This window comes from Rhinichthys klamathensis, unplaced genomic scaffold (genome assembly GCF_029890125.1).
Source record: "Rhinichthys klamathensis goyatoka isolate OS25496 unplaced genomic scaffold, OSU_Roscu_1.1 h1tg000567l_1, whole genome shotgun sequence".
In the NCBI taxonomy this organism is placed as follows: Eukaryota; Metazoa; Chordata; class Actinopteri; order Cypriniformes; family Leuciscidae; genus Rhinichthys; species Rhinichthys klamathensis.
The window spans coordinates 344,494-359,463 of record NW_026607033.1 but is presented as its reverse complement, the minus strand read 5'-3'; the positions used below and the strand labels follow the sequence as shown (position 1 = coordinate 359,463).

The 14,970-nt window shown below is 39.7% G+C and overlaps 1 protein-coding gene across 1 annotated transcript in view; it reads right to left on the bottom strand.

The window, feature by feature from the left end:
- Positions 1–11,431: 11,431 nt before the first annotated feature.
- Positions 11,432–14,970, bottom strand: part of chsy1 (chondroitin sulfate synthase 1) — a 65,669-nt gene continuing 62,130 nt past the window's right edge. The window contains exon 3 of the mRNA XM_056239568.1: positions 11,432–14,289. Coding sequence (XP_056095543.1) covers positions 12,694–14,289 — 1,596 coding nt within the window. The 3' untranslated portion in view covers positions 11,432–12,693. The remainder of the gene's footprint in view (positions 14,290–14,970) is intronic.

Sequence of the window (14,970 nt, the reverse complement as noted above, 5' to 3'; positions counted from 1 at the left end):
TTGGAAGCTGCTCTTGCCAGTCTCAGAGCTTCAATTACTGAGAGCAGGGCAGTCTCAGTTGAGTGTCCGCTTTTGAAACCAGACTGATTGTCGTCCAAGAGGTTGTTCTGTGTAAGAAAGGAGGAGATCTGGTTGAAAACAACTCGTTCAAGTGTTTTCGCGACAAATGGAAGAAGAGATACCGGTCTGTAACTTGTTAGATGTGCTGGATTTAGATTGGGTTTCTTAAGCAGTGGGGTTACTCGAGCCTGCTTAAAAGCTGTGGGAAAGGTACCAGTGTGAAGAGAGGTGTTTATGATGTGCGTGAGTGTGGGTACAACTGAGGAAGAAATGGCTTGAAGTAGATTAGTGGGGATAGGATCAAGCGGACAGGTAGTAGGGCGATTGGAAAGGAGGAGTTTAGAGACTTCCGCCTCTGAAAGTAGAGAGAAGGAGGGTAGAATGTGTGCGTTTGTTGGTAAAATGTGTGTGTCAGTTTGTGGATTGGTAAATTGGCCGCTGATGGTGGTTGTTTTTTCTATGAAGAATGTGGCAAAATCGTCAGCTGTTAGGGTTGATGAAGGAGGAGGAGGGTTAAGAAGAGAGGAGAAGGTTTTGAAAAGCATGCGAGAGTCAGAAGAATTGAAAATTTTGTTGTGATAGTAAGCCATTTTAGCAGTAGAGATATTAGCAGAGAAGGAAGAGGGAAGGGATTGATAAAGACCCAGGTCTGTCGAATCTTTCGATTTGCGCCACTTTCTCTCTGCACCCCTGAGTTTAGTACGATGTTCGCGAAGAATATCAGTTAACCAGGGGGCAGAGGGTGTGGCGCGGGCTGGCCTGGAGGAAAGGGGACAGAAGTTGTCCAAGCAGGATGTTAAAGTGGAGAAAAGAGTATCAGTTGCACAGTTAGTATCAAGTGTTGAGAGCTGATCAGGTGGAGGAAGTGTGGATGAGACCAAAGAGGATAGGTGAGAGGGTGAAAGTGAGCGTAGGTTTCGTCGAAAGGTGATCTGTGGAGGAGTGTGTGTTGTGTTCTGAGGCAGTGACAAATGACATGACAAATGATGACATCACTGGTCTCACAGTCAACTGTTATAACTTGAGGCTGCGACTATTGAACATAAAAAAAATAGGATAACTCTTTATAATAAGGTGTCATTAGTTTACGTTAGTTAATGCATTAACTAACAATGAGCAGTATATTTGCAACAGAATTTATTCATCTTTGTTTTAGTTAATAAAAATACAATGTTTATTGGTTCATGTTGGCTGGCTCAGGTCTATAGCTTATGACAACAGATACGATTTTTGATTTTAATAATATAATAATTAACATTAATTTATATTAATAAATGCTAATGTTATCAAATGAAACCTTATTGTCAAGTGTTGCCAAAATTGAGAGTTGTATGGTAGAGAGGATGATTATCAGTGAATAAGATGACAAAACAAACAAACAAAAATATTAAAATGAGCTACTTTTATGGGCCATTTCATTTTTGATAGACACAGCTCCAGCATTTATTTTGAGTTTATTTAACTTTGATTGCAAAAAGCCTTTTGGATCAAGTATCAAGACACTTAATTATGAATAATTCCTGTTCAAATCACCTTCCAGCTAATATTCCCATCATTTGTGGCTGATATTGAACGACATTTGATTTTCATTGCACTTAGTATTCTAGCGTCTGATCCATTAGCATCAAAAGCCGGTTGCGACGGCTGGAGTCCCTCTATCCCACTGACCTGCCGGAAAACTCATTACCATTCTCTTCACTCAGTGTGTTTTCCACTGCTCTTTTCTGTCGTATAATTGCAACGCAGAGGTTTTTCTCGCTGTGGAGCATTACCAGAGGCCTGCGGGGATCGGGACGTGTGGAGAGGGGGTGTAGGATCTGAACAGGGCAGTAATGGAGACCAGGTGGGAGTCGGTCCTGAAGGAAAAAAAAAAAGTTTCAGCCGCTTTGGTGCAATTATAAATATATAGTTACTCTTAAAAATAAAGGTTTCAAAAGTGTTTTTCCCCAGTGATGCTGTAGAACCACCATTTTTGGTCCCCCAAAGAAACTTTCAGTGAATCTTAGTGTGAAGAACATTATAAAAATCTAAAGAACGGAAAGGTTCCATGGATGTTAAAGGATTCGTTCACCCAAAAATGAAAATTACCCCATAATTTACTCACACTCAAGCCATAGGTGTAATGACTTTCTTCTGTCAGCCAAACACAATCTGAGTTATATTAGAAAATATCCTGGCTCTTCCCAGTTTTATAATGGGAGTGAATAGAGTTTTTGAAGCTCCAAAAAGCGCATCCATCCATCCATCATAAAAGTAATCCATACAGCTCCAGGGAGTAAATAAAGGCCTTCTGAAGTGAAGCGATGTGTTTTTGTAAGAAAAATATCCATATTTATAACTTAAAATATAATCACTGGCTTCCGGTAAGTTTGAGTTCCAGCAGAAGAGTGACCTCTGACCCGACGTATGACGTAGGAAGTAGGAGTAGCGTAAGCTTAGGTGAGAGTAGACGCCTCTCACGGTTCAAACAAATTGGGCTGGACAACAAACTCAAGCTCCTCCTACATTTCTCTTTTAAAATGATTTTTTTTAGGCTTCTAATTCATGACCAGGGTTTTGTTTTCCTCTATCCTCTGCGCTTCCGCATTCGTCAATATGTCATCATGTGTCGTGTCAGAGGTCACTCTACGGCCGGAACTAGACTCGCGTACGGAAGCCAGTGATTCTAGTTTATAAAGTTATAAATATGGATATTTTTCTTACAAAAACACATCGCTTTGCTTCAGAAGGCCTTTATTAACTCCCTGGAGTCGTATGGATTACTTTTATGATGGATGGATTCACTTTTTGGAGCTTCAAAAACTCTTGACTCTTCACTCCCATTATAAAGCTGGGAAGAGCCAGAATATTTTGAATATAACTCCGATTGTGTTTGGCTGAAAGAAGAAAGTCATATACACCTAGGATGGCTTGTGGGTGAGTAAATCATGGGATAATTCTTGGGTGAACGAACCCTTTAAAGGTTCTTCATGGAACCATAGAAACCAATAAGGAACCTTTATTTTTAAGAGTGTAGACGAGAGCCAGACTTCACTGTGCACCAGAATCGACTTGAAAATCAAGTTCAATTGCTAAATTTGAATTGAATCAGTTACATGGCAAAGCTGGTTTTTCCTGGTGTTTTCCTGGCACACACCACCTCAAACAATGACACATACAAGCAGACCATTACACAAGCTCACATGTCCTTCACAAACCACAGCTGAGCTTCCACCACACACGCAAACAATCGAGCCTTTATCTGCTCTGCTTCCTCAGCATGTCTCCTGCAGACAGACCCCTACCAAGAAACCATTAAACACAGATATCTGAGGAATTACAACAGTGTGTTTCACATTACCACGACTGATAAGCTTTTAAACCAGTTTTCTGTACAGATGAAGACTGCAGATAACTAGTCACAGAATCAATTATGTTATGTATATGTGTTTTCAGCTGGATAATATTATTTGTAAAGTGTTTGCTCATGATGAATGCACTGATAAAAAAAAAATCCTACTCCTTATCAGAACAACAGTATTTTCTTAAATATATATTGTTCATTTATATATTCAAATATTATCAGAAGATCAAATCCCATTATTTACTATATGTTAAAAACCCGTAAGACGTCAAGCCGCGGAATATCATAAAGGTTTAGGATGAGGGCAAGTATAAATGACAGAATTTTAATTGTGGGAGAAGTTATCCCTTTAATTTGGCGTAAAGGATTTGCATTGAGAATGAACAGGAAATGTTTCACACAGAGACACTCAAAAGTGCTGATTCACAGGAGCTTTAAGCCACATAAAATAAAGAACATCTTTGCATTTCCTTGGCCAGAAACAACGGCCGTGTTGTTCACTGGTATAATGTGGGGGAAGTTTGGCTGGCACGCGGGCAGGCTGTCCCATGGATGCTAATCACCCTCCCCAAAACCGGCATCAGAATGTGTTCATGCTTGTCTAGTCAGCGTGTTGCTTTTCAGATGTAGTTGTCTTTGAAAGCAGAGCATGATAAAGTGAGGTGCATGTATGTGTAAGTACGGTCATGTAGTTTGGAATAACCTCATTCTTAGTTTACTTTTTTTAGTTGAAAAACTTTGAATTCAACATCTGCTCAGGTCATGAAAAAGAGCCGTGACTTATCTGTTCTGAGAGATTACACACCAGATATCATCGGAACTTCACTTTGACAAAAACATAAAACAATTACAAGGAATATTACGCAGCATTAATCAGAAAAAAGCTGTGAGACACAAAACAAACCTTCTGCACAACCAAATGAAAGAAAACACTGCTTTGAAAAACTGTTATTTACTTTGAGTCTGTATAAATGTGCGTTGAAATGCCTCATTATAAATCATGAACATGTAGTTATGAATGCAGTTTAGAATATAGTTAGAAATGCGACTTCTTCCCCCCCATATTTTATGAAGAATAAATAGTGAGATGGTGCTGATGGGTAATGGGCCAGATGTGCTGTAAATGTATTCAGATTTATGCTGATCAGATGTAGTTTTCCTGTAGCTGTTGAATATGTTATAGACTTTATGACAGTAACCCATCAGGCTTTCAAGCTACATCGCACCAAAAATCAGCACAGACTTTATTTAACTTATAGTTTTCTTGTAGACACAAACTCCAGAGGCTCTATTGGGACAAATATCAGGTTAAACCACTTCCGGAATGAGAAAAAATCTGGGGCGGGGTTGGATTTAGTCCTCAGGATTTGATTGGATCGTTGGAATGCCAGTTTGCAGTCAGTTGTGGAGGATATAGCCCCACCCTCCACCGAGACAGTCATGTGAAAAAGAAAGTACACCCTTTTGAATTCTATGGTTTTATCTGGTCCTTGGTCTTAAAATGAGGTAAATACAACCTCAGATGAACAACACCCCATGCCATATTGCACAGTGTCATGGTTTATTTAACAAAAACTAGGCCAAAATGAATCCACAAGCAATAACTTATTACCGTTTTTTGTAGTATGTTTTGAATTTATTTCACCAGTGCGTAGGACTACCGCATGTTGTAGTGTGCGTGTTTTTGGTGGCTTGTGTGTCATGTCTAAGGGGAAAATCCGTTTTTTTTCAGCAAGATTGAATGGTTTTGAGTGGAGAGCTTCATTTTGACCTGAAAATTCGAAAGTTTGGGGAATTGGGTGAGAAGTTATGGATTTGTGTTTAGAGTTTCGAGAAGCAGTTTGCTGGTCTGGAGGATTCAGGTGTGTGCGATGCAAGGAGGAAAGACATCAGCAATGATCTTAAAGAAGCAGTTGTTGCTGCCCATCAATAGGAAGGGTTATAAGGTCATTTCTAAACTAATTGAAGTCTATCATTCTACAGTGAGGAAGATTATTCACAAGGGGAAAACATTTAAGACAGTTGCCAATCTTCCCAGGAGTGGACATCCCAGCAAATTTACCCCAAGGTCAGACCGTGCAGTGCTCAGAGAAACTGCTAAACACCCAAGCGCTACATCTCAGACTCTACAGGCCTCAGTTAGCATGTTAAATATTAAAGTTATTGACAGTACGATTAGAAAAAGACTAAACATGCATGGCTTGTTTGCAAAGTTGCATCTGAACAAACCACAAGTCTTCTGGAACAGTGTCCTTTGGACAGACGAGACCAAAGTGGAGATGTTTGGTCATAATGCACAGTGCCACGTTTGGTGAAAACCAAACACAGTATCAGCACAAACACCTTATACCAACTGTCCATCACGCTGATGGAAAAAAATATTTAAATATTGATTTCATGGTGACTTTACTCTAGACAGTGAGCGTTGTGCATCTGTCCACATCCCGACATCATGTCGCCCAAACTGATCTTATCTCGGGTCTGAGGAACAACGGCACAACACTTAATGAAAGCCAGTTCGAGGAGGAAGAGAGATGGAGAGATTCCCTGTGTTCACCGCTTCAGTGCCTGAAAGGAACCATCCATTCTGCCATCGAACAATCCAGATGTCACACAAATAGATGACGGGAACTTTAATGGCAGAGTTAATGGAAACAGCCGAGGTTTGGGCCAAACACAGAGAGGCAGCTCTTATTACTTATTCATTGCTGAACAAGAGACGGCTCTGCTCTGGTGTGAGCTGCAGCATATCGCTTTCAGCTGGGCCACATATGCAGCGCGCGGGAACACTGTTACGAAACACCGCCGTCAACAGATGTTTGGGCTTCTAGCGCTGCAGTGACCTGACGACAGAGCTTCATGAACCAGCACTTCAACACAACAGCCTGATGCGAAAACAGGAAAAAGAGTTTTCTCTTGAACAAGCCTCTTCCTATTGAAAACCATTTGTGAGCAGAAATATGTTATGAATAGAAATAATGGCATACTAAAACCAAATTATGCCTTAAAATCAATTATGACATTAAAAAGTCCAAATTAATTATGAATTAAAGTCAATTATAGCTACTAAGTCGAAATTTAAAAGTAGCCTATACTGTATGAAATTATGACTTTCTGCCATTATTATGGCATAGCAAGTTGGACTGTTTTTTCTCATAGTTGTCATCATTGCGACTTTTATAATTGTAACTAGGCTATGCCATAATTATGACTTTTTATGCCATAATCTCAACTTTTTGTCATTTGACATAAAAGTCATAATTATTAGCCTACTTATGTCATAATTAAGATTAAACAAGGCATGTATTTTTTTTTATGTGGCGGAAATGGGCTTCCATTCCAAAAAACAACAAATATTTCTAAACGTTATATTAAATAGTGTGGGAAGGACTTTGAATTAACCAATAGAAAAGATCAGAGAGATGCTGTGCCGCGTGCAGGGAACGTAAGGAGACAGGGATAGCTGCAGCCTGCAGGTCAAAGTAATGGGCGTTCTGAAAGGTAGGTGCGAGCCAAAGGGTACTCAACAGAAACTAAGCGCTAACCCTACCCCACATCCTAACAGGAGGCAGCTTTCACGACCAATTGTAAAGACCTTTCGGAATATCACTGCCTTTTAGCACGCCAATTACTCTAACCTGCAGATAAATATTAGGGAGGAACGTGAGACGAAAGCAAGAGTCACGTGACTGCCTCCTCCGTGGCTGGATCATTATCCTCTCAATGTGATAATAACCAGTGTCTTATGTTTGCAAACAGCCAAACTGAATGGGGGAAAGTTGTGGAAATAGATGAACTAATAATTATAGAGTTAACAGCGTAGGCTACTCAGTTATCAGTAGGCTACTTTAGGTCATGTTTGAATCTAAACAAACTGAATGAGGAGATTTTATCGTAATGTTGAACTGAAAGCCTGTGAATGAACACCAACTATTACTAATTTATCTGAAAATATTATCTAAAGATTTTTCAATTTAACATATAACACAGTACAGCCCATCTAAGGATTCTCAAATTGTATGAACAAAATAAAAGTTCTTTATGGTTCCAAGAACCTTTAAAATCCATGGAATCTGATTAATCCTCAAAATGTTCTCCACACTAAGGAAAAAAAGCAAGGTTCTTTGGGGAACCAAAAATGGTTCTTCTAGCACTGCAACAAAAACCTTTTTAAAACTTTTATTTTTAAGACTGAAGAAATGATAGTTTTGTGTGAGGACCATTTGTCAATTTTCACTAAATCTTTCTAGGATGTTTAACTATTTGGCCACATCATCCTCAAAAACCACCAAAGAAATAAAAGTCTTGGTTTGATACAGATCAGAACCAGTTGTGTCAGTAAAGGACTTTAAAAACTAGCAATTTAGCCGTTAAGTTGTTCTTCTAAACACATCCTCCTCGTAGCAGAAATCTGTACGGTAAGTCAAGCCAGATAGTCTTGCCAAAGACTGGCAGCAACATGCCAGGAAAAAAAAATCATGGCTGGTTAATATTTGGTCTTTTTGAAAGCCAGGTGATGACACAGCACCATTTCACATTAAAACCAATTGCATGCTGTTCAACCGAGACTTAACAAGATCCAGCCACGATTATTACTTTGGTTTCAGGTCCTTTGGCTTAAAGCACATTAAACCTTTCAGTTTCACACTGGTCAGCAAATCTACCCTTCAGGACCGGAATATGAACAACATAATATTGCAAATTCATGTTCATGCAAAAAAAAAAGAAGCTTCATTAAAGGCGTGTTGGAGATGGCAATCTAACAAAGGCGGCATTCAGTTTTAGTCCTGGCATGTTTGTTACCATCATATCAATAAACACATCGACTGCTATGCAAAACACAAACTTATTTACAAAGCAGGAGTTTGTTCCATGAAATCTAAAGCTTATCAGCTCTTTAAACAGCAGGATGTGTCTAGAAAGAATATCATGAGACTCTTTTACAGGAGGTTTGATGGGCTGTGGTTGAAGATGTACTTATTGAATGGTTGTTTATAAGATAAAACCACTGTGGTTATCATCAAAAATTTAACCAAACATTTCATATTAAGGGTGTATAACACATGCATACCACGGTCTGACTGAATCCTCGTTTCTGATTGGCTCATCACTTGCACACAGAAAATCCTGACCTTACCATCTGAATGTTGCAGCAGGTCTCACTAACTTCTATTGTCCAATTTTGGTGAGCCCATGCACATTTTTATCCTTAGTTCTCGGTTCTTAGCTGACAGGAGTGTTCCCCGGAGTGATCTTATGCTGCTGTAGTCCATCTGCTTCAAGGTTTGACGTGTTGTGTTTTCAGAGATGCTCTTCTGCAGACCTCAGTTGTAAAAAAGTGGTTATTTGAGTTACTGTTGCCTTTTTGTCAGCTCGAAACAGTCTGGCGTTCTCCTCCGACCTCTGGCATCAGCAAGGCATTTTCACCCACAGAACTACTACTCACTGGAAAATGTATCTTTTTCTGACCATTCTCTGTAAACCCTAGAGATGGTTGTGCATGAAAATCTCAGTAGACCAGCCTGTCTGACACTGACAACCATGCCACTTTCAAAGTCACTTAAATCACATTTCTTCCCCGTTTTGATGTTCAGTTTGAACTACAGCAGATCGTCTTGACCATGTCTAAATGCCTAAATGTATTGAGTTGCTGCCATGTGATTGGCTGATTAGATTTTTGCGTTAACAAAAAAAGGAAACAATTTTGCATCATGGTAAAATCACCGTAATGCATGGCTTCTCAGAGGGCTTGTTTCTTTATTCAAACAAGTCTAACAATATATAACAGCACTGATATTTAATATCAGTAATCAGCACTTTATTGACCTTATAAATGACAAAAGACATTTTATACTCAATATGGTATTACTGTGTTGGTTTTAGCCAAATGTTGAGAAAGAAAATAAATGTATTTAAATGAGCATGGTTTACTTGGTTCGAAAACCCACAGATATTCAAGTACAGACAAGAACTCCACTCAGTTTCTCAAGCAAAACCACTAAACCTGCTCATTCCACAAACACACACCTTTAAAATAACATTCCTCATGTGTGAAACGGGCCACTGGAGGAGGAATATCAGGATCAGTGGGTCAAACAAAACACAGGCAGCTCACTGGAATATCTGCTGAATCAGTCGGCTATAGAAGGTGCACAATCGCACAGGACTGAAAAAGTGCTGTGACTCAAACTTCATCAAAAAAAAAAAAAAAAAACACAAAGTATATTAGAATTCACTCTCAGATAGGAACATCTGAGAATGGGCTCTGTTCCAAAACCTAGTGAGCTTCTTGCTACCTACTGAGGCTCCATGAACCTGAACCGAAAACGACATAAGAGACCATTTTGGTCCTCAAAATAAAGACCAAACGGTTGTGCTTCTCGGTTTCAAGTCGAGTTCAAAGTTAGCATGTCACTAACTTACCAATGAGAGATAGATGAAGAGTTAGAGTATCAACCATAAAAAGTATTAAAATATTTATCATATTTATAATCAACATACCTCTCGGTTCATCTGCCATCTTGCACTGATTTTTTTCCATTAACTTTTTTTGCAATGGGAAAATGTTCTGTTAAGGACACATGAAATGTAAATTTTGACTAAAGAGGTGATCTTATAACAAATACAGTCGTTGTCTCGGAACAGGTTTTTGAGTATTAGCAACCATGATGCACTAAAATGTAGACTACATAGAGAGCTCACAAGGTTTTAAATCAAAACCCATACAGAACAGAATAAATTCTCCTGATAGCATTGATTTTGTGGCATGGAGAAAAAGAAGGTATAGCTTATTTGTTTTAAATTGAGTAACGGTCAACAGCAGAAAAGGTAAATCGATTCAGGCGTTTCATGAAGGTGAGGCTTGTTGCCCACTGCAGTTTTGGGGCCTCATTTAATTACCTGGAATGTTTGCCGGCCACCATTCATTCCTTTTTAGAACTCTACTACCTGGTCACAACTTGGGAAGTAAAAAAAAAAAAAAAAGTATATATATACATTTATATATATATATATATATACATATAATTTTTCTCTGGTAAATTATTAAATACTTCAGTCATTTTCTTATAGTTGAGCATGAAAATGTCTTCAATGTTCCAAAACAGTCATTCCAAAGGGAGTTATTCTCTATATCAGTAAGCACCGTTTCTGAACTCCCTGAAAAACCTCATCTTGAGGTTATCTTGAGTTTTCTTCTGGAAACGTACTCGTCACAAAATTTAAATAATTTAAATAATTCCCACCCAATGCATGTGTTAGTATCGTGTTGAATCTCGTGGTATGGTAAGGGGCTTGACATTTCTAAAACATGATCAAAGCGGTTGACCAATCACAACACAACTGTGTCAGCCGACGCTTTTCAGAAGAAGGAGCTTCAAACAGATTGGAACTAAACCGAGCATTACAGACCGACTGAGACAATGTAAAATTGTAAAACATTCAAGCATGAAAACCTAATCTAGTAGACCCCAAAACCATAATCAAGATTTTGAAAAGGGCTTAATATGGCCACTTTAAGCTATTGAAAACATTGTTTTATCACCAATTCAATCATGTCATGATGACGTAAAGCCAGTAAACCTGGAAAATTTTGCGAGATATTGGAAATGATAACAGTAAGGGACTGTTTATATGGAGAAAAATACACTTATACAAAATACAACATTTTTGTCCTTGTCGTTTGGATAAAAGCATCTGCTAAATGCATTAAATGTTCATAGTCCTTGAAGAGTCGTTTCACTGCAAAAAGGATGATTCAGATAGAATACAAAAATACAATCACGTTGAAACCCTGATTTTCTTGCCACATAGACATCCATTGCGCATCTGTTTGTTTTTGGGTTTCGACAGCACACCACAGATGCTGATGATAGATCTCAACTGGTTCTGAATCTGCAACATTCCTTTAAAAGTTGTTTCACTGCATTTGGAAGATCTAATAAGCAGCTTTAAAAGGCAAACGAATGGGCTAAAACCTAAAAGGCATGGTTCATTTTGGTTGAGAAATCAAAACATCATGCAACACAATTTTGATAAACATTTTATTAAATATAAAACATTTGTCCCAGTTGTATGGAGGCTAACAGAGAACTGAAGTATGAAAACTCCCCAAAGAAGAAGAAAAAATTTGAAACGACTACTGTGGGAGATTGGTCCTCACATCAGAAGGCGAGGCGGCGGTTTAGGCCGATTTCCCTGTGGAGTGCATGGCTCGATCACAAGAGAATGGCCTGTATGCAACTGTATAAAAAAAATTAAATAACGAACAGGAGCAAACAAACTCGGATCAAATTAAATGAGAAAAGAGTTTCCATCATTTTTGTTAAGTGGCTTGTTGTCGACATACTTTCATAGAGCTGTGCAGAATAGAAATCTGGTCATTGGTACCTGCATCCTATAGTACAATTCATGTGTTTTTCCTGCTCCACCTCCTTGTGTTCGGACAGACACATACACGCAAACACACATACACAAGCACGCTCGAAACAATTATCACCTACAGCAACTGTGCAAAAAAAGTCTTTGGTAATCAAAGTAATTCGAGATAGAGAGAGGAAAACGTACAGGAACGAAAACACTATCCATGACAGACGGTTATACAATCTCTAAATGTACACAACCTCAGTCCGATATCATACGAGACTGAACGTTCAATAAATTAGACAGTGGGAATGAGTTGGAAAGATCTACATCCAGCAGTTTCATTCACAGAAGTCAATAAAATAAATCAAAATCAATGGAAACAAAACAGTGATATTATGGATCCCCCCCAGACAAATAAACTGAAAAAAATAAACGAAAAAGAAAAAAAATGAAACTTTTGATCAATGGCCCTTAATTGTCACAATTAAGATTGTTATTTTATAGATCCCCTTTCCCAAGTATCAATCACTTGTTCAAAGCTCTCTGTAAACATTCACAAATAAACATTTACCATTCGCCAGACACCACATGTCCATGACCAAACTCCTTCTTCAACTCCATTGCGACACATTTTCCGGTGAGGTACACAGCAGTCTGTCCGTGAGGTGCCATAAATATAATGCTCAGTATTAAATTCGTAAAATAGATCTCTCGTTGTTGCTCCTCTTACGTCAGTGTTCCTTATTTTAACAATCGGTAATGCTGCTAAAAAAAAGATCGAGTCTGAAGGTGTCTTCCTGCTCCTGTACAGTTTACAAAACAAGTTATTTCAAAATATATCCACAGAAGTCTTTTCTGTAAAAAATAAATAAGGTAGTTAAAAAACACCATAAAGAGGAAGACAGATGGGTGTGCGCTTGCAGGGTCTATTCTGTCCTCATTGATTCGTTATTAGAGTTTGAGATCTTTTGGAAGCCGTGGTTGTTCTTCTCCAACCACAGCTCGGCAAGTTGCTGCGTGGAGCCGTGCGAGGATGCTTTGGAGCCCAGGCACATTTTGTACTGCTTGGGATCTAGGTTGGGGTCGCAAACCACGGGGTGGTGGACATGCACGATGCCAGTGTCCGTGCTGCGGAACAGCTTGATCCCGGACTGGATGAATTTGTTAAAGAGGTCCACGTCCTCCAGTCCCCAACCTTGGATTGAGACGTCAAAGCCACCTGCTTTGACCAAGTCTCCTTTGTAGACACAGACGATCCCAAAACCGTAGTGTCTCCACAAGCCCGTTTTGGATGTGAACACGTAGTGGTTGTCACTGGGCACCTTGCCCGCGTAGACAACCTTTGGGTCGTACTGGCTAAAGATGATGGGAAAGTACGTCTGTTCCCCAAGTATGGTGTTCCCACGACATCTGGTCAAGAAGTCGGGAGTAAACAGTAAGTCCACGTCACAGTAGAAGAGTAAGGAATCATTGGTAAAGTGGGCCGAGCCGACCTCCAGGGCCAGAGCACGGGAGAAAGGGCCAGAAACCGGCTTGATCTCCATATCGGCTTTTGGATACTTCATACGATACTCTCTCATGAGCTCAATCTGCTTAATGCGCTCTGTGTTGTTGTCTGTGCTGAAAAGAAGAATCAGCAACTTGACGTTCTGGTTGGGAATGAGACAGATCTTCTCAAAGTTGGCCATGAAGCGCACAAAGATTTCGTAGCGTCCCGCCAGCGGCACAAGGATGTTGATCTTCTTCTCTTTGGGTTCGTGCTGTTCGACGCCTGGGCCGCTCAGCTTGAAAGGGACAAGCATCTTGAGAGAGTTGGACAAGAAGGACAGCGAGTCTGAGTCCTGGTTGATCCTAGCAGCCAGCACTCGGGCATCCATCTCCTCATCTTCCAGGAACTGAATTTTGCTGAAGGTCTGCTGAAGATAAGCATGCCTCCTCACGGGTACCGTCATGGTCTTCCCCTTGTGCTTCTTGTACAGCAGCAGCAAATCCAGTACGTACTCTGCCCCGTACATGGGGTTAACCCTTCGGTATCCATACTGGATCTCTTTGAAGTCGATGACTCTACCTCGGGTCTTGGCATTGGCGTTAATCATCTCCATTACCTGCATGATGATGTCGTCCAGCGCCATCTTCTGTGAGGAGTCAATGCCTCGACGTGGAGGCTGTCCGTCCGAGGACGAGAAAATGTACTTGCCCGTGAGGAACTCCCATTCTAGCACCTCCTCACGTTGGTGGGGATGAAAGCGCATGAACGAAGGAGGCATGCCCAATTGGAGGTCTTCCTTGTGCACCTCAGTGTTGCAGTAGCGGCTCATCTGCACAATCTCGCGGTGAAGCTGGATGGTGCGGTGGCGCAGCTCAGCGATCTTTCGGCTCAATATGTAGCTGTGCAGGCGATACTGATATGGAGGATTCTTGTTGGGGTGAAGGGTTATGGCCCGGTGGATCTTGCTGTTGTGGAGATCACGGATGTAGCCCTTCTTGTTTGGCTCGTAATTCTCATAGAACAGCTGCTGCATCTGGAAAAGAGAAAATGGGTATTAATCCCATGGGTATTAACATATAAATGTTTCAACATCATAATAGCTCAACTGTGCAATGATGCAAAAGATATATCATTTAAAACTTAAAAAAATTAAAACAAGAAAGGGCACAATGTGTTTTTAGAAATGCCTCTTGTACTTTATTTTCCAAATAAAGGGCCAAACTGAAATGCAAACAAGCAAGTCTGCCTTAAGACACACAGAGAAGGAAAGTAGCCACCAGACCAATTGTGGAATCAAAAGCAATACCGTGACATGGGTAAGATTACAGAACAAGTCTTGTCTGAGGATTTTGGAAGGTGATACTATCACTAGCAGAGTCACAAGACCCGACTGACCCATTTCTATGCCAATCCTGTAAAGTGGTTTGTATATGTATATACAAGGGCAAAAATTTATATTAATAATAATAATAAATTAATTTTATATGATAAAATATGTTTTTTATTTTTTTAAAGTAATATTAAATAATAATAATGAAATAAAAAAATATTTGCCATTATTTAGGTGTGTCCAAACTTTTTAAAGAGGGCCAGATTCGATGTTGTAGACACAGCTGGGGACAAACCTTCTCCAGACTAACATTTAAGACCAGTGATACTAGCACCTGGTTTGGTAGCACCATACAAACCGTAACATGCATAAAAATGTAACAAC